Genomic DNA, 27,954 nt, shown 5'->3' with positions numbered 1-27,954 from the left:
TCAATCAATACAGTCCCTGACAAAAGTCTTATCCATTTATCCATTTTGTAGAAACAATTGCTAATAACCTGACTTTTAATTATTCAGTTGGTTTCAGAAATGGCTCATATGAAAGTTAAGACCCTCCCAAATATTAAATCAGCGTTATAAATAAAATGTATTATTATTATTATTATTATTATTTGGCTTCTCTGACACGAAAATAAATAAATAAAACAACACTCGAAAAAATATTACCTAAAAATAGTGTTGAAATGTCATTTTTGCACTGGTATTAATACATAAATAATCCCATCAACTCCACGCAGTCATCCCCTCCCGATCTCAGATCGCCAAATGCAGACGAAAAGAGAATCGTTTGCTCTTTACAATGTAACCATTCCACTCTCATTGGTATGTTAAGAAAATGGAGACATACATGTATATATACATCCTACGTCCCCGCGTTTAATTTTTGGACGCTTTAGTCGCACAGGATGGACTGATGGACTCAACGTTAATTAATTTGCGCCCCAACCCGACAAGTTGTGACACGGAAAAAAAAAAACTCGGAAAAATATGTCATGAAACTACCGTTTCATAGCAAATCAGTATTATGGTGATCATACTAAATAGTCATTTTCCATGGGCACAGATTAGATAAATTTCGCTGCCATGAAGTCCAGCTAGTCTCTTGACAGCTTTCTCGCCCGCCCCCGCGACGTATCCATAGCTCAGCCTTATCGCCTTGTAGCTACTGGCGAAAGTTTTAACGTACTGTAAAGTGGATACAATGTCGCCCTTTCCTTTCAGTCGTTAGCTCGTTCACTGCCGCAGCGCTGCTGCGTGACTGCCGGTGTAGGCTGACTATAAATTAGCGTAGCAGTCTAGCAGAACGAATCATCTAAGCATTCTCGGTAGGACGGAGAGTCACTGAACGGGAAGTGACATAACTCAGTCTTGCCCCCTGCCTACATGCTGGCTGCTTATTGGCCACACGTGGAAGTGAGTGACAGACGCCCTGATTCTGTTTCCGCTCCCTCCCCTGCCCGCGATGAGGCTGGCGTCTGATTGGTCGTGTGCTATGTCAGTAGACGCTGCCGCTTGCTCAACGCCCTCCCACGCAGATAACAAGGGACCCAACTTCATAGAACGAATCAGTGCAGAAGATGATTAGTTCGGTCTCGTTCACCCAAACAATTCGTTCAAAAAGAACGACTCGTTCACGACCGATACAACACTAGCCCACCCCATACTGGATGTAACCCCAGACCATGATTTTGGTAATGATGTAACCATGATGATGCACCAAACTTGACTGTTTTCTGAGTGAATCTCAGATCCATGCGGGCTTCAGTAGGTCTCCTGCAATATTTGCGGCGACTGTGGTGTAATTCAATGGAGGTTTCATCTGAAAAATCCACCTTTTGCCACTTTTCCAGCATCCATCCTTTTGACAGGCTGTGGGCCTTGGCAAATGCCACACAGTTTTTAATTGTCTGCACCCTGAGAGATAAGTAGTCTGAAATATCAACAAGTCTTAGCTGCCTCTTACATTCCTAACCATAAAAAGGGACAAATTCTGCAGCAGGATGGTGCTCCATCGCATACTTCAATCTCTACCTCATAGTTCCTCAAGGCAAAGAAGATCAAGATCCTCTATGACTGGCCAGCCCAGTCACCAGACCAGACACCAAACATCACAAAATTTGACCTTTATGTCTTCATTATATGATCAATCTTTTTTCAGTGAAACAAATATATTTTTGTACATTCAACATCATTTGGGAGGGTCTTAGCTTTCATATGAGCCATTTCTGAAACCAATTGAATAATTAAAAGTCAGTTTATTAGCAATTGTTTCTACAAAATGGATAAGCGACAAGACTTGTCAGGGACTGTACAAACATAAGTCATTATTGTTAATACATTTAAAATGAGTCACAATGAACGGCTACTGTATCACTTTAAAAAACTATGTTCGCTATCCTACTTGTTGTTGAATTAAATATGAAAGTTGAACTCACTCGCTCGTATCTCATTTGCTCGCTACTCAAAACCATAAATCAGAACAATGACTCACATCAGAAAACTACTAAGTCTCCATTCTCAGAATTAATGAGTACCCTTTATATTGGTCTGACGTTTGATCCGGCTCTCATTAAATTGTGCAGGAGTGCATACAGTAATGATGTGGCTGGTATAATATTATTTCCAATGTCATTTGGAATATTTGCCAAGCTATGACTAGAAAAATGTGTCACCAAAACAAGTGTGCATCATTATGCTGAAAAGTGAAACATTGCATCAGAAAGTCAAATTCGAGATACTGTCGTGGGTGGTTTGAACGCGTGGTCCTCCCGCGCGGGTGGAGAGGTGCACTCACCGAGGGAATAGATTCTCCGAGAAGGGTTAAGTTTGTACATTGAGCTTGGGGCATTTATTCTCGGAAAGTGTGGCTTCTATTATCTGCAAGAATGGACCTCTCTGCTCCAAATCCTGCACCGGTCGGTACCATCTGTCTGCCTTAATTGAGTCGCGGGGGGTGAGGGGCCAGGGAGCAACATGCTGCCCAGCGGGTTGGACAAACACACATTCATGCACACTTGAAGTCATAGAACCTCTCTAATGGGCTCTCTGAAAAGAGGTGCATCGAGGGGTAGTTATGGTCACAGGAGTCAATCTGAGATGAAGTGAGCTGTCTTTAGGTTCAAACAATAGAGATACAAGGTGTGATCTAAGTTGCACAAATATTAGTATTTCATTGGTGTACTTAAAGATATTAGTATTCCACGTTCAGGTATTGAGACACTTGTTTTTCTTGCAGTAAGTAAATAAAATTAGGCAGTGGAAAACATTTGACGAAATTATGAATGTAATTTTACTGACTGAGGAGGGATGTCAAGGGGCAGTAGGTGAGACTGTGAATGTTTTTAATGTTTTGCTCGGGGACACCTCAGTTGTGCCCAGTGGCAAAATGATCTCTCTCCAAGCAGCAACTTCCAATTTTAAAATCGTATTTTTTTAGCAGACCAGGTAGTTTCCAGTTTCAAATGCCAAGTCTTAAGAGACTCCTAGACTTCACCATCAGTTGACACGACAGCTTCCACAAACATTGCGCCACGCCTTACCGTTGGGGGCCGACCCAGGCAGAGCATTTGGCTTGCACTGTGATAAACACATGCTGTGTTAAAACGCCGGATTTAGGTTGAAAAAGGACAAAAGTTTTACTGCATACAAGAAAGAAGGAGCGTCTCAAGAGTGATTTGGTTAAAAACTCAAGGTAATTATTATATAAAATATCCCCATGCATGCACTTTGAAACGTTTTGAAAAAAATGCATGGAAAAAATTAGTGTAACTTTAGCTCAAAATATTTATGTAAAATGAATGACAACTGCCTGTTTTTTTGCTCTTAACCAAGACCAGAAGACTGCTCTATGTTCATATCTATAGAAATTCAGGGATGTACACATTTGTTTACAAGAATTTTCAACTTAAAAAGCTATGTTTTGTGATGGCCGCCACGTTGAATTTACACAATAGCGTAATTTTAGCTCGAAATATTGACATAAAATGAAGGATAACTGCCAGTTTTTTGCTTTTAACCAAGAATCTAGACTGTTCTTTGTTCATATCTTTAGAAATTGCGGGATGTACGCATTTATTTACAAGAATGTTCAACTTATAAAGCTCTTTGTTTTGTGATGGCTGCCATGTTGTATCCATACACAGTAGTGCAAAAAAGTTTTAGATTTAGACATTTCTGCGTCCATACAAAAAAAAAAATAATTGCCTTTTAAGTAGAGGTGCACGATAATATCGGTCACCGATAATTAGCGGCCGATAATGGCAATGATGACGTCACACAGATAATCCAGATAAAACGAAATTCAACCGATAATGCAATCCGATAATTATATACTTGATTTAGCCTCCAAATGTGCGCAATCAACAGTTTTGTCCAATTCTGCCAGTTTTAAGGAGGTGTTTTTGCAGTGTAGTAATGTGACATATGTTAGGAATGGCTTACTTTTAAAGGCATTTTTGTGCAACTTGGGTGTTTACTCTCTAAGTAATTGTTGCCAAAAGCTTCCCATTACACAATGTCATTGCCATTGTTTAGATGTTGGAATTTACTACTTCTTCACATTTGATGTGGGAAAAAATAGCACTAAATTACATTTTTGCACAGTAACATTTGATCTTTGTAAACTATGACATTTTACATACATATTTGAATAGAATTATCGGCTTGACATTATCGGTTATCGGGTGGAAGGGGCAGGAAATTATCGGTTATCGATGTCGGTTGAAAAATGTATTATCGTGCATCACTACTTTTAAGTGTTTTATTTTATGTAAAATTTCAATCTAAAAAAGGACCAGATAGCCGGCGATACGTGCTTCCGTGCTGAGGTAATAGTAACACCGGAATTCAACCTAAATAAGTTGTGATTGTACATAGAAAAATGCCAAATTTTGCTTTAGTTGAGTAAAATTGAGATGATTCTGCATGCTTTCCTGAAGTATTAAGTTTCTGATGTGAAAATGGAGTGATTTGTTAGCTGTTGAAAGCTTGCACTAAATAAAAAGTTTAAGTTTGTATTTTGGGCAAAAACTTATATGTTAAATATTACCGTTGATCCTGAAAATACTATAGACTATTATCTTTTTATTTGGTGATTTTTCTGCATCTAGCGTAAAATATGAGAATTTTATAGCCATTTTGTTTTGTTATATTTGTATAAAAAAAATAATTAATCGGGATTTTGTTAGGGAACGACTTTGAATTTTTCGATGTCGCTGCTCTTTGAGACTCATATCTGTCTAAGGGGGATGCCCGTTTTGGTTTTAGGTCGCTAGTGGCTTTGATTTTGCAAATATTGGGGAAAAAAATGTTTTAAATAGGCCCAGAACCCCGTGTCCCGTCAACTGACCCTGAAGTCTATGCAGAGACTCACTCTCAAAGATGAGCATTTAGTGGATACAGTACCTTTATATGTACGTTCTTAGCCAATTTTGTCATCCAGTGGTTCACAGACACAATTGCCAGCGGGGCAGTATGCTAATATTATGTAGCATGAATAGGTCACACTCCAAGGATCTGCATTGAAAGTGCACTTGAATATTGCAAACATCTTTTATGAAAGATTGAAATTCCACATCAGTATCTTGTATTTTAGTAACACACTCGTACAACCATATTTGTGCACCCCACCCACAACAAACAACAAAGATTTCTCATCCGATACCTTCTGAACCCTTGAATTTGGAATTTCATTTCTGATTCAAGTAGGACTTCACCACACTTCATTACTACTCCTAATTTGAGTGTTGACATGGATGTTAAAGCGAGGAAAAGGCTTTTGCTTTTCCGTTCTCGCTGCGAACAAATTGGATAGCGAGACCTCTGCTTCCTTTTGCAGCTCCTTTGAAAACACAAAAGCTAAGTCTTTTCTTCTCTTGGCTCGCTAGATGTCCATAGCTCCTCCGATTTTTACTGTATAGGAAGAAGTGTAATGCAATGTTCATGTTGATTTTCAACCTGGCAAAGGAGCTTCTGTTGTTTCTTCCTCACAAGCACAATCTTAAACTTGCCTAAGTGTTGCTCTTCCTTTGAAGTCGACAGATGGACTCCTGACTTAATCATGGTTACTGTGCCCTCTGTTCATCAGCACCAATATCTCCTAGCCTCTCTGCTCCACCATGTTCAACCCTTAAGGTGCCGGTGTTATCGTATAAAATTAGTCCCGAGAGTTTGGCGCGAGTCTAATTCAAAGGTAATGCGGTTTTAATGGCCGTGCTATTCTCAGATATCCTCACTCAAAGGAAATTTCAAATGAGGCGTAAAGATAAAGGCAGGTGCTTGAAAGGATGTGGGGTGTGCAGTGTATAACTTAACATACGTATGTGCAAGCAACGGTACAGTATATGACTTAAGAATCTGCGTGCGTATACACTACATGTGACTTTGGCCCTCAGTTTTCAAAGGCGCTGGCACGCTTGAGAGAAAAGGCGCCGCTCCGATGGATGTGCTAATAGATCTGCATGCATGGCGAGAGCCCCCCGTATGGATGCAACGTTTTCTCGTTTGCCGCTTGGAGCTGATCCCAACATGCGGTGACACTTCCCACACTGTGCCCAAGTATTTCTTCTTTCTGTACCGTACTCTAAACCCGCTCTGCTGAAAGAGAATGGCAGACAAGATGGTGCTCTCAGGAGAGGTAGCCCTGTTAATCAGTGCGGCGCACTGGCACGGAGCCCTCGTCAGATCAAAAATAAAGTACATTCAGGAAGAACAGAGGGGTCTGAAAAGACGGCTCAACTTTAAAAAGAAAAAACATCCTCCTCTTTCTGGGTGGAAATCAATTGAGGATCCATGCTGGGTAAACAACCCTCGGCTGATTTGCTGTTATGGACAGGGGCTCTCGTGCGGTGTTACTGTAGGATTCTTGGCCTTCTTACCGTGCGTGAACTTCCATCAGTGTCATTTTCATGCGCCTGCAGGAATCCATTGTGATAACGTGTGCCCACAAGGCTACTGGGGCAGCAACTGTACGCTCAGCTGCCCGTGTCAGAATGGAGGCTCCTGCTCTCCTGAGGATGGAACATGTGTGTGCGCACCTGGATTCAGAGGAACTTCCTGCAAAAGAAGTGAGTGTTCCATAAATTCCCTCAAAATATTGACGCAAGTAAATAAAACGTTGGTTCAGACTGCTTTTCTTCCGCAAATATGAAGCCCCAACCAGTCTAGTTTGATTTTCTATTGTTCAGTTCCCTTCTGTGATCACATATCTGATCACCATGCATGTGACCTTAGCCTTTACCTCTGTAACTCAAGTTTTGTTACAACTGCAAAATATTTTTACCACAACTAGAAATGATTTTTTGTATATCTTTTGGGCAACTACACGTCACTTTGGTCACAGCTACATTTATTTTCTACAAAAAGGTCATATGCACCAAACTTACCTCTACAAATAGAGGATAGTTTGCTACATTTTTTTTGAGGATGACAAACATTTGTACAGTTTCAGTCAATCTTGCTACAACTACAAGTTTGTGTTATGATTGTATAGCTCATTGACACAACTACAGTACAAGTCCCTATTTGCTACAACTATAAAATGTATTTTATTTAACAATTTACCATATTGGCCCGAACATAAGACGGCCCATGATTATAAGACGACCCCCTCTTTTTCAAGACTCAAGTTTGAAAAAAGACTATTTGAACACCAAATTAATTTTTATACAGAAAATAATTACAGTACATCTGAAACAAATGATTATAACAATATATTTGAGAGAAAAAGCATGTTATTTTGCCTCATTCAAATCCTAATATCTGAACATTTAAATATGTAAACTAAAGTGCAATCACATTCGTAAATGAATGCTTCTGGTTTTTGAAATGTAAATAAACCAATCTATTGTGATAAAACAGCAAAATTGCATTTACTGCATTAACCATCAAAGTGAAGTCTGTCTTGAAACAAATCCGAATAAGGAAAAACATTGCAATAAAATAATGCAAACTGGTTAAACTTGAGAGTAGCTGAGATCTGTCATGACAGAACATCGCTTCAATGATATCTGGCGCCCTCTAGCGTCATGAATGGGTATAACGCCTAGACCACGAATATAAGACGACCCCCACTTTTTCAGTCTTATTTCAATGCAAAAAACACCATCTTATATTCGGGCCAATACGGTAATAGTGTTATTGGAATTATCGGGATGACGTCATAATTCCTATCATCGGACCGATAATTATCGGACCAATAATTATCGTGCACCAGTACTAAGCAGCCTGATTTAGAATTCCCCTCAAGAACGATGGGAAACAAAAAACACTCATTGTCTACTTATTATTATAAATATTCTTGTAAGTTCACTTTATTGCTGACACTGCGTTTCGGGCTCATCAACATGTTGTGCCCCCCATGCCCCATAGTCAAACTCCACCGATGTCTGAAACTACCAATAATTTGTAATACATGAAGTTACTTTTCCATCAAATTTATTTCCGTATTTTTAAAGGGATCCACAGATAGAAATACTTGTAGTTCTTAAAAGATAAACGTTATTATGAATAACGAGTAGGTCCCCATTGTTGTTGATGTCACAGGGCGATAACATCACATATTACGCTGTCGGGCTTCCAGAGAATGACTCTAGCGGCATACACATGTCATCTGTTCAACCCTTTCAATTTGAACCTGATAGGTACGATAATAAGCATGACAGCACTGTTGATATTTCACAAGACGAACAGAAAAACCAAAATGAACGGAGACACGTGATGAGACGTGATGAGAGTAGGAAAAAAAACAGTGTTTTGCCAAAATGTGTTACACCGGCGAAACGTGCTCCAAGAGGCAAATTTGACACCCAAAGTACAACCATGCGTTTTCAGCTTGTTTTGTTGCCTTATGATGCCTTAAGACAATACGTAAACTTAGTAATATCAAATAAGGCCACTTTTTAAATAATACACGTGACTAATGTGGTCAACAATCTGCTTTAAAGCTACCACAAGAAAACACTATGCTTAAAAGTATAAAAGGGTAACACATGCAAAAAGTATTTTTAGGCAATGAAAAGGTAATAAAAGACTCAATAAAAACACAAATAGTACGTACTCACCACTTTTAACCGATGAACGCATGTGTTGGACGTCTCGCCACATCGAAGGAATTGCAGTAACCCGGTAGTATTTGTCGACTGACAGTGACAATCTACATCATCACCCCGAGTGTTCATAAAACATGGTGCCTTTTGTAGGTCAAAACATGTACTAAATACTATAGATTTTTAAATTAATGGCAATATTTTATGTGTTTCTAATAACATATTTTAGTAAAAGAGAACAATTATGGCTTATTAGAGCCTACTAGTCTTTAAGTCTGAAGTTCCCTTAAAGCCACAAAATAATTGAGTTTTCACTGTTATATTCGTATAGTGAGGCGGGCTCAAGATATATCTTCACTACATATTGAAAAGAAAGAAAAACCCGACCATTGTTGTTGTTTAATGAAATGGATCATCTTTTACTGTAACATCACTGTTGATGACCTTTGCACAAACTTGGAAAAGCAGTTGGAGGGCGAAGCAGTTGAGAAGCAGCACATCAGATGCCGATCATTCAATCAGTGTCCCCCAACCCACCATCACAGTCAGCAGCTAGCAGCAGAAACCCCATTGACCCCCTCTCACCTGGCTTTCTCGGCCAGCTCACGGTGGGTGGTGCGCAGGCCAGCACCGCGCTCATCACACTGCGGGTGTCACCTCTGGTTTGTGAATACGTCTTGGTCGCTGTGTAGCCGTTCTCAAGTGATGAGCTCACTGATTAGAAGTGAATTTGCACTCACCAGTCTGAAAACATCCATTAGAGCAGATTGTTGGAGACAAAACAAGCTGTGTCTAAAATGTTTGCGTGAACAGGTGATGCATTATGACTATGCTTCTAAACTCAAATGAAGACAGCCCTCCAGGCAATGATCAATAATTCTTCTAAAAGTAATTTTAGAAAGTCATTATTGCCTCTTGAGCACAGTAAGAAACAAGTTGAAATAAGTGGCTCCAAATATTAGATTCCAACTGAGCGGGAAAGTTTTTCATGTAACTTTTCCCTTTTTTGTTTGATCATCCTTCCCTTTTACACCACCTTTTGCATACCTTAAGGTCCCTAATCTTTCAGTATAATCTTCCTGACTTTTACAGATAAAGCATCTGTGAGACATAGCGAACATTAAACAGATGTTCTCAACGCTCATAAGTATTACAGTGCACTCTGTGCAGCACAAGACATGGGAATTATTGCATTGAAGACATTTTTTCTGATGTCTTCCTCCCCGTCTCTCTCTGGTCTCTTATACTTTAATACTTTGAGTAGAAATTTTTTTCCCGCACTGCCTTGATCACTCTCTCAATGTGACGTTTTGCATTATTACAAATTATGTATTTTTCCATCTTCTGTTTAACTGAAATTCCTCTTCCACCATGCTTCTTTACGGCAGCATGCTCTCCCGGCTTCTACGGGCACCGCTGCAGCCAATCATGCCCGCGATGTGTGCACAGCACAGGGCCATGCCATCATGTAACTGGCCGCTGTGAGTGTCTGTCCGGCTACTCAGGCCCCTTGTGCAACCAAGGCAAGTATTCCCATGCAAGCTCTTGACATTTCCCCTCACTGTCAAATGTTTTTTACCGTGACTCTTTTTCCATTGACTACTTTCTCTATATTTTTGTCTGGATGGAGAATGCAAAATTAGATTACCAGAATTCCAGAATCAATACTTATCTAATAACATTGCGAAAGCATGAAATGAAAAAAAATATATAGTACGTATATGACATTCACATGGCATGCTCCCTTTTAAATGTCCAGATTTGTCATTGTGTTTTGCAAGGTAATAGTAACTGTAACAAGTTAAAGACACAGTCCCTTTGGTTATACTGTAAAGTTTAACCCTTTATATGGTCCACGTTTAACTCTTTGGCTGCCATTGGAGGCGCTAGGCATGCAGTCCATTTGGACTGGGAAAGGCTGTCAGCCTCAAAAAGCCCCCCTCAAATAGATTGGATGTCTAGCACTGTCAGTGGCACTAAACCATGAGCATTCACTGCCAATCCTCCCAGTTTAACCCTTGATAACATGGCCGTTCCTGACCAATTTGGTGCCCTAGGCAACATATTTATTGCCCCCCCCACACACATCTTTACCACATATATTTAAACACTCACACTGAAAAAGCACGTTATCGCTTTCTAATTTATTATATAAAAAAAGACAACGAACAAGGGCAGAAATTAAAAGAAAAATGCTGTAATAACTATTCAAAAGCACCAATGAAAACACTTCAAAAACAAATGCATTAAATAAATTACAATTGTTATTACAATATGATTAAAACCCACCCACACAAACCTATATAAAGAGACACAGAACACTTTAAAATGCAACTTTTTTTTTCACCTTGACTTATAACCTTACTCACCTTTTCTTCACTGATGCAAAAGCATCTATTGCACTTTCATATGACAGTTGTTTTGGAAGGTGCACTTCTTTCCTGGACTTGGTGGGCTTGGACTTGGTGCTGATGTGGATAAGTTCGAAAAAAATAATAATAAATTGTTTTGTTTAATAAATGTTTTTACATGAATGTGATCGTCATTTTAATGAATTAATGACACATTTAATCAGGCCCGGATCTAGGTTTACCCACCAGAGTGGGCACTAAGAAAACTTGAGGGGGCACCCCCAATGCAGGCTTTTTTTACCCTCTGCATTTCTCCAGGCTTGGGACCGGCGCAAGTAGGACGCTGGCTTGTGTCCCGTTGAGGCTGCATTAATTATTGGGGGGTTTGTTTTTTGTTTGTTTGTTGTTTTTTTTCATTCATCTATCTACTTATTCTCGCTGTCGGCGTGATGTCACGATGACGTCATCTCGCATAGCAACGTGTCGCCATTTTGAGATGGGGGCACACACAGGTAAACATCTGTAGACAAACGTCTGAAATTAATATATTTCAGCTGTGTTTTGCATCTTTTTTTCATTAAAAACATCTTAAACATGACTTATTATCACGAGTCACTGCCGATAGACGCGAGGAGGCGAGACAACTTAAAATTAGCGTGTATTGGCCTGCAAATCTGCCCATACAAAGTCGTAGCTGATAGCTGGATAAACAATCCAAAGGAATTGCCTGCAGTGGAGTTCGGTAACATCTACAACTACCTCATAAAGTCACCCAGTAAGTTGACCTTTACCAATTACGTGGAATATGTACTGTGAGGAACTAAGAAAACTGGTTGTATATACGGAGTGATCATTTCTGCCGTAACCAGTAATTCGCCTCCAAGCGTTATTTAGCTGTGAACACGTCACGGCAAAATAACCAATTCCCACCAGGCCAATAATATACCAATTGACCGATCAGAGCAGTTCATGGCAAAAAAAAAATAACGCTTTGCAAGTAGTCAGTTACGGTAATAATAAAAATGCTTAGTCTATTGAATCCTAGCAGCTAATTGGGGCAAGAAAAATCGATTAAAGTTTACTCACCAGTAATAAAATGTCAGCTGCAAACGTACAGTAAATGTGCCTGGATTTAGGTTCCCACTGGCGACAATGGTCCACGGAACCGTCTTCTTTTACTGTTCCTTAATTAATTGCTTTCAGCCATTTGCTTGTCCTTTTCTTCTCACGATGAAGAATAAAGAACTTCAAATGCGGCTCCGAACTCTTCCTTGTGTTACAAACCTCAACACGGCAACTTTAGTCATTCCGATGGAAAAAAAAGACCGCAAATAAGACAAAAGTTCAACGCGTTTGTACTACAATAAAGGACAGAGCAACTGCTTGTGTCTCATGTTTTGCCCCCATTTCAATATGGCGACGCTTTGCTGTGGCTGGTGACGTCATTAATGCCCGGATGTCCGACTGCGAGAATGTGTCTGGAGGAGAGAGAGGAAGCGCGCGGATAACAAATGAGGTTGGAAAAACAGCTTGTTTTGGTGATTTCTTGTTCGGCGTGGTTGCGGCCAACAGTAACCGTTAATCCTGCAATAAAAAAGTAGGTGAGACCAACTCTCCGTGCGTTCTCTATATCCAGTGCGACGCTATATAGAGACTGTGCCGTCACGATAGTCGTGGCTATGAACACCTTTCTCGTATCAACGACTCTACAGACGGGGCTATGTCTAAGCAGGCTTATTAACACTCAAAAGAGTGAAACTAAAGAAAACAGACAAAACAACACAATCAAATCATCCACAATATATGAAATCGCATATGTACTGCCCTATCTGTAGCAAACTGCATATGAAAATATGAATAAACAATTAGCAGAGCGCCCGAGACGCCATTTAGCCGACCCTGTAACTCGTGGGTAATTAACATATCACAAGTTTCATGCTAAGTGAATCTGTCACACTTTTTTTTGCACTGAAGTACACACAATTCACATATTTACGTTTTTAAACACATTTAAACAATACATACCGGCGATGCAACCTCAAATTCAAGGCAAAGTGGTCACAGAGCGAACTGACTGCGGCCGTCTTCGTGTGATTCCCTACTGAACAACTACTGAACATCCGTGTGACAGTTTCTTTCAAATAAAGTGCACATGGGATGCAGTAAATTAAGGCGTCCACTAGATGATGCTAATAAGACGTAAAAGGAATAAAACTCAGGTATTCAATCACAAAACCCATCAATCTTTTATGCATAACAGAACACCGACATTTTGATAGGGTGGGCACGACTCACGTCTGGGTGGGCCGTGCCCACCCCGGCCCCCCCATAGATCCGGCCCCGCATTTAATAACAAATGTTTGCATTTAAATCCGTGGCACTTTTAGTCCCCAATACCACAGAACTTTGAAATGATTAATTCCATATATAATGGTGTATTTATTTAATTAACCTTGGCACTTTTAGGCAAGGCAAATTTATTTGAAAAGCACAATTTAACACAAGGTAAAAGTGGTTCACATCACATGAAAATAAGCAAGACCATTTTAATCTCCCATACACTTTGTCCAAATTTCTATAAAATTGGAGGGGGAGTAAATTTAACTGAAACTAATCCACAGCTGGCTGAATAGTGAAAATATTTCTAAAACAACAGCCTGGCTAACGATACAGTATAGTTTTGCTTTAGCACTAAGTCATATAAGCTCTATGTAAATAACCGCTAGCTTGCAGTTGCGCTAAGTCTACGTGCTTATGCTGTTGAAAAAAATCATCACAACAAACCTCTGTTTTCTTCACGTCTTTGCTGTCTTCTTTGTTTTTCTTCTGACCCCAAGGGCTTTTGTCTTTTCATGACGTTGACTTGTCACCGTAACGTCAACTGCGGAGGCTAAAAATAGCACCTTCAGGTAGCTCGCTGGTCTGCTGTGTGGTGAGACTAGGGTCCGTGGTGAAGTTATCGCATCACAGGAAAAAGTGAAACAGGCAGAAGGCACACAAGAAAAATGATTTCATTATTATTTAAAGACTTCTAATGAACTGTTTTGTTGTTCTTTTGTTTTATTGTTTTGTATAATTTTTTGAATACTGCTTTCATCAAATATGGGTCTGCTTGATAATGCAAGTGACTTATTTTTGGTAATTAAAAAAAAGTTAACCAGTATTGTTTTCATCAACGATGACTACAACGAAAATATTTCGTCGACAAATTTTTTTTTCATGAGGATGACTAGACAAAAACGAGCTTAAAATGTGACTTGGGAGACTAAAACATAACAAGAATGCCAGTTTTCGCCTGACAAGACGAGTACGAGAGGAAAATGCGCCATAGTTTCCGTCACATGTTGACAATGTCTGACATTTCATGTGTAGTTAGCCTGCATCGTAGCAGTGTCTGGTAACTCGTAGCATTAGCATAGCTTTTACATTAGCATTAAGCTATTGTTAACAGCGAGCGTCCTGTCGGACAACTTTTTTTTTTTTTTACATACAGTTCATGGCATCCAGGTGGATATAACTGTAAATAATGTACTGTTTTAATGTTGAGGGTGTATTATCACGTGATAGATTAGTAAATGCTTGTAGATGCTTCAATATGTGCTCGTCTGTCAATGTTCATTCGATTTTTTTTTTTTTTTCTGTAGTGAAACTTAAAGACGAAAATATTGCGTTAACATCGACTAAAACTAATGAAATTAGTTTTCGTCAACAAAAATTAGATGAAGATAACACATTTTAAAATGACTAAAATAAGACTAAGACTAATAAGTATTAGCGTCCAAAAGACTAAGACAAAGACGAAAATTAAAAGGGCTATCAAAAACAACACTGAAGTTATCATAATTAAAGGGGGGGGGGGGGGATTTCAGATTCTTAGATTATTCGCAATTCGGCCGTGCAAGATTCGAGAACGATTCACAAACATCCAAATTCCAATTATTGAAATATGTCAAGCAAATCGGAACTAAAACACAGTCAGCGCAATCTTCGGGATGCAATAAGGAGCGGACCGCATTGCGTCCCGAGAGTAAACATCATGCGTATCATTACCCGGCTAAGGACAATGCTCAACTCACAGCTCTGGCTCAGCTCATGCCGCTAGATAAAAAAACAATAATACATACCAAATAAAGTAGGCAGAAGGGAAATTATGGAATAATGGGAGCAATTTTAACAACTTTAACGGTTGACTCACAACATTAAATTAATTAAATGTAGTTTAAAGCTGCTGATACAGAATGGGGACTTGAATATTTTATTTACTGTTTTGAACTGTTAACTTGATACTGAAATAGTCGTTTATTTAAGCCTGAGAGGCTTTTTGTACAATTTTTGTAACTAATGTATGAAACATTTAAAGCAGCTAATAACTTGGGGGGGTTGTGGGTGTCATCAATAATCGATTTATAATCGAACCGTTGCCTCTGAATCATAATTGAATCGTTAGGTGCCCAAAGATTCCCACCTCTAATCATAATGATCTGGCATCCACATACCTGGACTTCACATTATCGGTTAGTAGGCCCAGTATTGTCACAGATTACTTGAAAATATAATTTAATTACTGATTACGCCTCAAAAAAGTAAACTAGTTACTTTACTGATTACTTTATCAAAGTAACTGAGCTCCTTTGAAAGTCATTTATCAGTTACTTTTTACCAATTTTCCTCCCTTTGCTGCCTCAACATAAGAATGCCAACAGAAAAATGTCTTTGTTTGTAATTGAAATTTTTCACATAAGGCTTAATCTTCAAGTTAGTAGATGTTTAATTAGTCAATGGAGTTGATTTCAACCACCATTGACTCGCAATAGCTTAGCCACTCCGGAGCAGGAATTGAAATGAACACCACCGACTAATTGAACCCTGATAACTCGAAGATTAAGCCTAATGTCAAAAATTCTGAATTTCGGGTTAGAGTTTAGGAGTTGGGGCCAATGTAAAACAATGCAAATTGACTGCACAATAATCAACAACACACAAATGAAATGCACGGTGCAATAAACACAAAGGTTGGGACGGGCGCGGATGCGCGCACACAACCCGGAAATACGTCGTGCACACACGCGGTCAATTTACACTCTTTACACTCAATCGGACCTACAACACATCCCAAAGATGCTAAAACAAACAGGTAACCTCATGGCATAAATGTGTAATACCAAGTATGATGTCAATTTACACTCTTTACACTCAATCGGACCTACAACACATCCCAAAGATGCTAAACAAACACGTGACCTAATGGCATAAATGTGTAATACAAATATGATGTAAACAATGGTAGCCGACTTCACGTGGACGAGCAGGAGTGATGACTACTCAACACTGCAAGGGCTAAGCTACGAAACTGCTGCACATGTAGCATCTGCACTCGGCTCGAATGTGCACCCACGCTGGCACACACCCAAAACATTAGCACGTGTGACTCGAGACCAAAACTGGAAGTAACTATGTGCGGTTCCCATGGAAACGAACACGGAGCAGGAATTTTTATAACATTTTCTATTCAAAATGCTCTACGTACATGACTACAATATTCTTCATTCTACATACATTATGAGGCGATAACAAAATAGTAACGCACATACACTAAGGAAACTAATCAGATTACTGGTTTGGAAAAATGAACGCGTTAGATTACTAATTACTGAAAGAAAGTAATCAGATTACAATAACGCGTTACATTACTCATTACTGAAAGAAAGTAATCAGATTAGAGTAACGCGTTCGTGACAACACTGAGTAGGCCACAATATTAGGGCTACATATTTTCACTACTACGCATGTCCAATTCAACTAAAGTTGAAAGTCTTCACTTCATATCACATCTTTGTTACTTTAGTTTTTGTGTAAAGGCCAAACTCATATGATACATCTACAAGTTGAGGCACTTTCCTACTGTAGATTTCACTTCTAATAATTTAAAAACTTAAAAAGTTCAGGGATGCTAGCATTTTTTTTTTTTAATTCTCTTTCATGACTTTGAGGAATGTATCATCGAATAAAAGTTTAATACTGACAGAAAAACGATGGGAAAGTCATAATTTTTCTGGCCACATAATGAAATGGCGAGCTGGTGAGTGGGCACAACAAGCCGGGCTCCTCCTTGTGGAGCGCTTGTTTGCGGCATCATTCGTCCTCCATCCTGCCGGGCGGAGCCTAATGAAGCTCTCCTGGTGTGATGAGGCTCCAATCCCCACAAGCAGCCGTACAGAGCAGCTAACCTTGTGGCATTAATGACAGCCTGCTTGAAGGAGCATGAAAGAGGTCTCGACAAGAGTGGAAAGGCTGTTGAAATGAAATCATTAAAATCAGCCCAGATAAAAAAAAATAAAATAAAATAAATAAGTATAGCAGCCACCTTATGTGATCTTGCTGAGTTATTCTCTTTATGACTGACTTTAGAAGTGCTGCGTGTCCTGTTGCTGATGCTCCCTCATCCTGACAGTGAGGAGCATCTGGGCCTAATTTGTCCCACTGCCCAACAATAAAGTACAATGGAGGTTTCATAGCAAGCGATATCTTTTATTGAAGAGTGCCAGGGAATGCTGAAATATTAATTTCATGAAAAATGTATCTAGTGGTCTGTGTACATGGTCTATTTTAATACTGTGGCACATCAGTCATTCCGCTCATGTGGGTGAAAGTGGGGCAATTGTGCCACGGGAGGCGCTGATTGACCTTTTTTTTGTTTCAACATATCACTTCATGTCCACTCAAATAAACACTGCTGTCCATCTCATTAACCAATGTCATACAGCATTTTCACAGTGGCTTATTAATACCGAGTTGCCCGATATCAAAGGAGTTTTATTTTATTGCTTTAGCATATTCTGTATCTTTTGTTAGTTCATTCAATTTACGGTCAGATGAACTGCCAGCCCTTTCAGTTAAAATGAATTGGACGTCTTATGTGGTTAATGGCACTCAACATGTTTGAGTCATGTTTGAGTGACTCAAACATGATCATTCACTGAAAGCCCTCACTGTTAAAATGATATCGCAACCAATGAGAGCCAGGGAGTTAATATAGACGGCTTGTCTTCTTTAACTCTTTAATAAAAAAACTTTTTTTTTTTTTTTTTTTTTTTTTGTATAATGACCAACCTCCAAAAGCAAGCCTTTTTAAACCTTTTGGACGACTTTCAAGCCCCAAAAAATATTGTATTCTATCATCTAATGACACGAACATTGAAATTACTGTTGTGTATTTTTCTGGAGTGTGATGGGATTTCTTGGAGACTCTCCGGCTGAGGGGAGGTAATGCAAAAATTAAAAGAGTACACGTTTGTTCTAGCTGAACAAATGGAGGCTTTATTCACACAGTAATCTTATGTCCCCTGATAAAGCCTAATCAAACAGCTGTATCATCCCTAGGGAGTGCACAGGTGTGAAAAGAGAAGCGAGTGTCTCCCACTTTGTTTATGTACCCCCAGACCTTTCTTTATTTCTGCTACCTGGCCAATAGAATGGAGGGTGGACCCCACACCTAAAGGTGGCCCTGCTGTGCAGCCAAAGGATTTGCCGGCTCGATGCCCCCTTGCAGTGTCTTTCTCGCTGTGTACAGTCATGTGTTTACAACTATCAATGTGAAGGCAATTTAGCCTAGTTAGCCAAAGTACTACAGAAGTAACTGTGTAGAATAATAACTGCCAATCCACTCTATTCCGATACTACACTTCCAAGAAAAAAGTTTACAATTGCCAATAATAAAAAAAAAGGTATGTTTTACAAAATGCAAGTGTTTGTGCCAGAAACTCTTGTGGATTCACAATGTTGATGCCATGTTTAAATTGGTGCATTGGTGCCATCTTCTGGTGGTTGTGCGGCAGTTAAATTGTTCCCAAACATGAACGTCACTTGAATTCGAACTGTGTTGTACTCCCTAACCCTTCCCTTAATTTAATTAAAAAATTAAAATTTAAAAAAAAAAAAAACAGGATTAAAAGAAAGAAAAGTTCGTATTTTCTTGATATTTCATCGAACTTTACTGATAGTCAAGTTCATATATTATATTTTAGTAATTCATGCCAATATTCTGTTTTTTTTTTTGTTTTTTTTTTTGTTTTTTTTTTCCAGTTTGTCCCAGTGGCAGGTATGGAAGGGCCTGTGCAGAAATTTGCCGCTGCACCAACAACGGCACCTGTAACCCCATTGATGGGTCATGCCAGTGTTTCCCTGGTTGGATTGGGCATGACTGCTCTCAGGGTATATCATCCTTCTTTTACCCTTTGGTCTAATTTTGTAATGAACAATCCATTTGCACTTTTTAATTTTTGTCTCTTCACACCACATTTTGTCCACTTTTTATTCAATAGTGCTACAATGTTATTGTAAAAATCATTTAAAATGGATATTACCTCATTGGCTGACACTGACCATGACAGATATTCAATCCATTTGAACTCTTTATTGTCATTAATGAGTTAAATTTTCTTCATCATTTTTATTCCTATGCTGTATGTATGTTCTTATGAGAAAATCCCGCTCAACATACGACCATTTCAACTTACGAATCAGATCCTGGAACAAATTAAATTAATCTGTTGAGTTACCACTGTACTTTCGCTCCACACCTAATCCCCATTAAAATAAAACAAACTATTTACCAGAAACTGTTGATTGCACTTTATATTTGGAACTGAAGTGATGGATTTTCGCATTGATGGCACTGAAAGAGGTCTCAAATTAAACGTATTTGCGGTCCGCTGAAGAAAGCTTAAAAAAATATATAACTAATCTTTATTTTTAGTTGATAACATTAATGCTTCTTCAGAACATGAAAAAATACTGGTGACCCAGTCCCCTTTTTAATCTCTGTGGCATTTTGCATATTAAAATAGAATAGAAAGTGTCTAGTTGAGTAATGGCAGTTTATTTGCATATAAGACACATTGTAGTGTTACTAAACTTTTATGTCAAGTAGGAGTCCCAATCTGTGGGTGGGGGCCCAAGTTTGAGACCTGCTTTAGACAATTGAGGCTGATAGTCATATGTGTAAAAATGTTTCATGTTTGTCTTGCGTGTCTGGAATGTGCAGCCTGTCCTTCTGACCGCTGGGGCCCAGATTGCCTCAATTCATGCAACTGTCACAATGGAGCTCAGTGCAGCGCCTACGACGGCGAGTGTAGATGCGGCCCCGGCTGGACTGGTCTCTACTGCACTCAGCGTAAGTGCTTGAGCAAACACACACTGTCACCTAGAGGTTGTCGGGCTGAATTGCAGATGGCGGCGTGAAGACTCACTTATAACATCTGGCCAGTTGCCGGAAACTACTTTATCATTCAGATTCGAATTGAAGGCAGCATGAAAATTAATGTTTGGCTTAGTGCAAAGAAGCAGTTGTGTACCTCATCCATTATTGTGACTCATTTGAATTCTTAGCTTGCATCAATTCCACTATGTCATGAAATGTCATAATTACCCTTACTCTGTCAAGTCAAGCAAGGTCCTGTACTCTTTGGTATTCACATCTCTGCAACATAATCAACATTACAACATCTGCTGCTGCAGGAAATGTTTTATGTCGTCCATGTTGTCCCTTATTGTGCATGCTGCACAGACATTGAATGCTATTGATTTTGCTGTTGCCTTGCAAAATGACCTTGGCTCTCAAATTGTGTCTTCCTGTCTTTTCTGCCGCTCCAAAATTGCCAACCTTTCACGCGCGTCCAGGCTGTCCCTCAGGCTTCTACGGCAGGGATTGTTCCGAAGTCTGTCGCTGCCAGAACGGCGCCGAGTGCGACCACATCACGGGCCTGTGCGCGTGTCGAACCGGCTTCATTGGGACGAGTTGCGAGCAGAGTTTAGTAGGCCCGCCGAATTTCGCTCCGTGCAAAAATCACACCCCGAATGAGACGTGCTATGAATAATTTTTATACAGCCGCTCTCTTAAGTACTTTAATTTTGCAGTAATGCACTTCTCCTCCATGCAGAGTGTCCTGCTGGTACATTTGGATATGGCTGTCAGCAGCTGTGTGAGTGCCTGAACAATGCTACCTGTGACTATGTAACCGGGACATGCTACTGCAGCCTGGGATACAAAGGCATCCGTTGTGATCAAGGTGAGGAAATGACTGAAGCTTTCCTGATGGATCGTTATCAAAAATTCAGGTTTTTCTAAATCAGGGTTGTAAGATCTGTTTTTAGAGTGGCAACGTTTGGTAGGTCAAAATTTACCATCCTTTTTATTCCAGTGTCTGGGGGTGAAAACGCATAAATCTATAATTGGTAGGAGAAGTAGCACAAAGATCCTTGTTCAGTTCATATTTTGGTGCTCAATTCAAGTTTAGTAACAAATTGGATTTCTTTAAGGTTTTGTTTTTAAAGTTGTTGTTGTTGTTTTTTTTTTTATGGGAAAAATGTGTAAAATGAGGTCTTTTTTTTAAACTGCTAAATTGCAGCATTCAGCACAGTTTATAAAAGGTGAATTAAAAGACTACTGTATATCCCCTTGATATTCATCTCATTAAACATTTAAACACATTTAAAATTGTTTTAAGATTGGTAAAGTACTGTGTATACAGTATAATTTGGAATGAGCTCAACAGGTTCAAGTTGGAACAATTCGAAAAGTTGGTAAATTGGTGCTCTTATTATGAAATGTTTGAAAAACCCGATTTCGAGTTATCATCAGTTCTGTTTAGTGCACTTTATATTTGTATAGTTAATTTTTAAATGTTTTCTGTCTAGCATCCCTAATGATGGAGGAGCTGAACCCCTATACTAAGATTAGTCCGGCCAGAGGGTCGGAACGCCAGTCGGCCGGCGCCGTCATGGGCATCATCTTCCTCCTCCTTATCATCATGGCCATGCTCAGTCTGTTTGTGTGGTACAGACAGAGGCAGAGGGAGAAAGGACACGAGATCCAACCAAGTGTGTCATACTCACAAGCCATGCAGATGACCAACACTGACTATTCTCTCTCTGGTAAGAGCTGTTGTTTATATCTACATTAAATAGATTCAGTAGTACAGTACTTTAACGTATTTAATTAGGTGTACCGACTCGGGTTTTAATTGACAGTGTGAGTCGCTTTTTTTTTATATATATAAATCAGTTTGGCACTGTTTTGTTGAATTTAGAATTCATATTTGTGTTTCTCTTGGTCGTCCACAGCTCCTTATATGACAAAAACATGCATGTCAGATTTGTTTGTCAGTATGTGAGCCATTACACTGAAACTATACATTTGCCTCAAAAATTGAAAAAAATCCATTCAAACTGCCCTTATAGTGCTTTCCAAAAATGAAAAAAAAATCTCAAATCTGATTAGAAGTGGCAAAGCTCTTATAAACTTTTTCTCGTTCAAATTTGAAGGAAATTCAAGATCGTAAAATGTGAAATGTGTGGTTTTATAGAGTGATAATAAACCATAATTTTTCAAATAACGCAGCTGATACTTGCAATATGGTAAAGGTTAAGCCTGTCGCAATATGCAATAATTCCATTTATCGCACGATAAATAAAAATGAAGGCGATCATTTTTCCGCTGCGATTTATCGCCTAGCGTGCGCGTGCGGCAGACGTGCTGTTAAAAGTTCGGATTCCTTGTTACCAACTATGCAAAATGCATCTTCGTTCCAGGTCCGGCAAAAAATAGTGCCGGTGCCAATCCGTTCCCATTGTATCCTATTGTTCAACGTATACCGGCCACGTCGGTGCGAATGGCTTAGGCGATTATCTGTTTTTGCTGGAGACGCATCCGTCAAAATGGGTGGATCCAGGCCTGGAGTCAACAGCCCAGTGTCTTACTGACGGTTTAAACACCAGCAAACATGAACGAAGAAGGTTTCAACATGGAGGTAGAAAGTCAAAAAGTGATTTATAATGCAGCAGATCATTTTTATAAGGACAGTATTAAAAATAGGACTGCAAGGTGTCCTGTTAAGTTTTTCTGGCAATGATATCAGACGCACGACGTGCTGACAACTTTTGTTTTTATTAACACACGGCGCTAACAACACTTCCTCAACCTGTGGCTCTCGGTAAACCGTCTCTTTCTCACTCCCGAATCACATGAACAAAACAACATCACTCTTGCATGCGCTTCAGGGTATTTACAACGAAGTCCGCCAAAACATTGTTACCGACTTGGCTGCTTCGAACAACCCCGCTTTGACAACGGACAGCTGAATGGACATGATGAACAATGAGTGGCAAATTAACAGCGCTGTGCTTCAAACACGTCCTGTTTATGAAAGTCGATTGTCATATGCTGGTGTTGTGCAGTAATGAGCAGACGTGACTTCTGTGGTGTTTGCTAACTTTTTTAATGCGCGCAAACACTAGATATCATGAAATGGCAAACTAGATGCGCTACGTCCCATGCCATTGGCTACATGAGCCCAGAGTGATTATGTGACACATAGTCCATATACTAATTGATGAATTATAAACCGCCATGACTGAATGGAAGTTAAGCAGGCCAAATCAATCCATACCACTGACTATAGATAATGCTGCAAATATTGTTAATTCAGTACGTGACACAGATGGATTCGGACCACAAATAGGATGTTTTGCTCTTGTAGTAAACCTAGCTGCTAAGAGAGCTGTAGCAATCAACAGTCTGCCCCGCCTCACTTTACAAACAGTAAAGATTGTTCTCAGCACTTTTATACAAAATTTCTTAAGCTCAGTAGGAAGTAAGCACATAAATATTATGCAGTAAAATGCATGTTTATATAATGGCAATTTAATTTCTGCTCGTTAGCAAAAAAAAATACAGTGCCTTGCAAAAGTATTCGGCCCCCTTGAACCTTGCAACCTTTCGCCACATTTCAGGCTTCAAACATAAAGATATAAAATTTTAATTTTTTGTCAAGAATCAACAACAAGTGGGACACAATCGTGAAGTGGAACAAAATTTGTTGGATAATTTCAACTTTTTTAACAAATAAAAAACTGAAAAGTGGGGCGTGCAATATTATTCGGCCCCCTTGCGTTAATACTTTGTAGCGCCACCTTTTGCTCCAATTACAGCTGCAAGTCGCTTGGGGTATGTTTCTATCAGTTTTGCACATCGAGAGACTGACATTCTTGCCCATTCTTCCTTGCAAAACAGCTCAAGCTCAATGAGGTTGGATGGAGAGTGTTTGTGAACAGCAGTCTTCAGCTCTTTCCACAGATTCTCGATTGGATTCAGGTCTGGACTTTGACTTGGCCATTCTAACACCTGGATACGTTTATTTTTGAACCATTCCATTGTAGATTTGGCTTTATGTTTTGGATCATTGTCCTGTTGGAAGATAAATCTCCGTCCCAGTCTCAGGTCTTGTGCAGATACCAACAGGTTTTCTTCCAGAATGTTCCTGTATTTGGCTGCATCCATCTTCCTGTCAATTTTAACCATCTTCCCTGTCCCTGCTGAAGAAAAGCAGGCCCAAACCATGATGCTGCCACCAGCATGTTTGACTGTGGGGATGGTGTGTACAGGGTGATGAGCTGTGTTGCTTTTACGCCAAACATATTGTTTTGCATTGTGGCCAAAAAGTTCAATTTTGGTTTCATCTGACCAGAGCACCTTCTTCCACATGTTTGGTGTGTCTCCCAGGTGGCTTGTGGCAAACTTTAAATGAGACTTTTTATGGATATCTTTGAGAAATGGCTTTCTTCTTGCCACTCTTCCATTAAGGCCAGATTTGTGCAGTGTACGACTGATTGTTGTCCTATGGACAGACTCTCCCACCTCAGCTGTAGATCTCTGCAGTTCATCCAGAGTGATCATGGGCCTCTTGGCTGCATCTCTGATCAGTTTTCTCCTTGTTTGAGAAGAAAGTTTGGAAGGATGGCCGGGTCTTGGTAGATTTGCAGTGGTCTGATGCTCCTTCCATTTCAATATGATGGCTTGCACAGTGCTCCTTGAGATGTTTAAAGCTTGGGAAATCTTTTTGTATCCAAATCCGGCTTTAAACTTCTCCACAACAGTATCTCGGACCTGCTTGGTGTGTTCCTTGGTTTTCATAATGCTCTCTGCACTTTAAACAGAACCCTGAGACTATCACAGAGCAGGTGCATTTATACGGAGACTTGATTACACACAGGTGGATTCTATTTATCATCATCGGTCATTTAGGACAACATTGGATCATTCAGAGATCCTCACTGAACTTCTGGAGTGAGTTTGCTGCACTGAAAGTAAAGGGGCCGAATAATATTGCCCGCCCCACTTTTCAGTTTTTTATTTGTTAAAAAAGTTTAAATTATCCAATAAATGTTGTTCCACTTCACGATTGTGTCCCACTTGTTGTTGATTCTTGACAAAAAAATTAAATTTCATATCTTTATGTTTGAAGCCTGAAATGTGGCGAAAGGTTGCAAGATTCAAGGGGGCCGAATACTTTTGCAAGGCACTGTATATATATAATATATATATTTTTTTTCAGAGCATTAAATGTATTGAATCGAATCGAAAATCGTGTCCCCCGTATAGAAAATCGTACCGAACCGTGACTTAACTGTATCGTTGCATCCCTATGGAACACCATAGCAGAAGCTATGGTGGGAAAAGTTTTCATTTGGCTAAATGCTTAAGTTATTAAGTGCAATTTTATTTTTTTTTTTTTTTTCTTGAAAAAGACATTTTATTTCTTCTGTGTTTCTGTGCAGTATTAATATTGTTGTCTTTTACTTAAGAGGCATGGTCTATTGTTTTTAGTTGTGATTTCTTAAAAAGTATTTTTGAATTTAAGAGTAAACATTTATCGCGTTTAAATGGGTGTACTTCATCTATTAATATATACTGTATTCTCAATGTGTTATTGTAAATTGCTTTTTTTTAAAAATTGGGGGTTGGGGGCGCAATAATATCGCAATAATTTATTATATAAATTATCGCATACTAAAATTTGTTATCGCGACAGGCCCACTAAAGGTGCTTTAAAATGGGAAACATTAAGTATTTTTAGGTGTTTTCTAAACACTTCTGATGATCCTGCTCTCAAAAGCACCCTCAAAACCGACTTTCAGATGCGAACCTTCAAGTTAATGTTTCTAAGGTGAGGGTTTATACTAGGGCTGTCAAACGATTAAAATTTTTAATCGAGTTAATTACGGCTTAAAAATTAATTAATCGTAATTAATTGCAATTAATCGCAATTCAAACCATCTATAAAATATGCCATATTTTTCTGTAAATTATATATATATTCTGTAAAATAAATTGTTGGAATGGAAAGATAAGACACAAGATGGATATATACATTCAACATATGGTACATAAGGACTGTAGTGGGCATTTCACTCTACTGTCATTTAAATCTGTCTATGCTGTCCTCACTCCAAAGCATCTACTTTTTCCAAAGCTAGACAGCTAGTGAACGACACCTTAATAATCAGACTTCTTCCTTTTAAATCTGATTTATTAATAAAATGGCCTCAAACCATTGTCCTCTTTAGACCGTCGTAAAACTACAAAAAAAAAAGTACACAAGCATTGCATTAGCAACAACGTTAGCTTAGCAAGCTATACAGGTTCACTAAACATAAACAAAAAGCGTCTCATACAAAAAATATAACATTTCGTTTACTAACATAATATGTACATTCTTTACAACAACCATACTTACGGACAAATCTTGTCCAAGGATCATATAAGCACAACATTACAACGTAGGCGTCAGCCCGAGACGTCATGCAGCCATATTGAACTGGCAAGAAAACAATAAACCATGTCGCAAAGCGACCACAAGAGTTCGCTGTTGGACAGCACAAAAAGCCTTGCTGTAAAACTTACCAAAAGGCAGAATACTGTCTGAGCGGGACATGTGCGTTAATTGCGTCAAATATTTTAACGTGATTAATTTAAAAAATTAATTACCGCGCGTTAACGCGATAATTTTGACAGCCCTAGTTTATACATAAACTATTACATTTTTTAAATTGCTGTAATTCACACATTGCAACTCATGGGTTATCTGATATCTATCTATCTATCTATCTATCTATCTATCTATCTATCTATCTATCTATCTATCTATCTATCTATCTATCTATCTATCTATCTATCTATATGATTTTGAATATATCTGATTTTGACAATGTTTGCTTTTGCTGTAGCAACATATGTCACGTGTTAATGTGACCAAATGCATCCATGAATAATAATTTGTTATGTTGCAGAGTGTGGCAGCACTGTTGCCATAAAGACCAGTGCATCTGAGGTCAATCCAAATCCAAGCAGCAGTAGCAGCAGCAGCACCGGGCAGTGCTTCTCTAACCCCAGCTACCACACGGTGGCCCAGTGCAACGTTGTCTCAACCATCTCCAGCAACCTAGATGCCACGCTGACCCTCAAAGTATGCTGCTGACATGCCAGAAAAGTCGAGCTATTTCACTCAAATGCGCTCAAATAAAATCTCGTTCTTTCATCCCTTCGCAGTCCAGCACTCTGAAAAGCCGAAACGGTTCCGACTGGAGAGCCTACTGCAACCTCAATGATCTTGGTCAGTTTTCCTCTCTCATTCCCCAAGAATAACTTCATCTGTCATGACTTTGCGACGCCGCCCCAAGGGCAGAGACGTGTGTGTCTTTAGCGGGCTTGCACTCCCGGCCTTGCCTCCCCGCTGTGAATGAAGATGAACCACAGGCTCCTTGTTAGAAAAAACCCTTTGCTCTCATTTTCAATTGATATGCGTCTTAGAAGGACAGCAGTGTGGTTCCGAGGAGAACACAGGTCAGCCAGAGCTCGTTAGTATGCCTTCTCACCCAGTTAGAATTCACTGTGATGGTTAACGCCAGGTCAGCTATTGCACTCTGGAGGGATGTGGAAGAGAAACAGTTATAATTTTTGAAATTGCTTTATGTTCTCAAGAGCATAATATATTCTACACAGAAGATAATGAATATACAAATCATTCAACTTTCTATACCCTCATTGGGGTGAAGTTGAATTGCATGCACAGTGTGAAATACGTTTTGCTTTGATGCAATCAAAGTGTCGTAGGAGTACCACCAGTGGAATGCTGGCTCCTTCCAGTCGTAAG

The 27,954-nt window shown here is 39.3% G+C and overlaps 1 protein-coding gene across 4 annotated transcripts in view; it reads left to right on the top strand.

Moving 5' to 3' along the window:
- The window catches only part of megf11 (multiple EGF-like-domains 11), a 220,244-nt gene that overhangs the window by 182,078 nt on the left and 10,212 nt on the right, over positions 1-27,954 (top strand). For all 4 annotated transcript variants that reach the window (XM_057836016.1, XM_057836017.1, XM_057836015.1 and 1 more), the window contains 9 exons: positions 6,489-6,635; positions 10,004-10,138; positions 19,049-19,177; positions 20,010-20,138; positions 20,645-20,773; positions 20,905-21,033; positions 21,662-21,898; positions 27,092-27,267; positions 27,351-27,414. In XM_057836016.1, coding sequence (XP_057691999.1) covers positions 6,489-6,635; positions 10,004-10,138; positions 19,049-19,177; positions 20,010-20,138; positions 20,645-20,773; positions 20,905-21,033; positions 21,662-21,898; positions 27,092-27,267; positions 27,351-27,414 — 1,275 coding nt within the window. The remainder of the gene's footprint in view (positions 1-6,488; positions 6,636-10,003; positions 10,139-19,048; positions 19,178-20,009; positions 20,139-20,644; positions 20,774-20,904; positions 21,034-21,661; positions 21,899-27,091; positions 27,268-27,350; positions 27,415-27,954) is intronic.

The sequence above is a fragment of the Corythoichthys intestinalis genome, chromosome 5 (assembly GCF_030265065.1).
Source record: "Corythoichthys intestinalis isolate RoL2023-P3 chromosome 5, ASM3026506v1, whole genome shotgun sequence".
Lineage (NCBI taxonomy): Eukaryota > Metazoa > Chordata > Actinopteri > Syngnathiformes > Syngnathidae > Corythoichthys > Corythoichthys intestinalis.
Note: the sequence above shows the minus strand (reverse complement) of the source record. Positions and strands in the feature narration are given on the sequence as shown.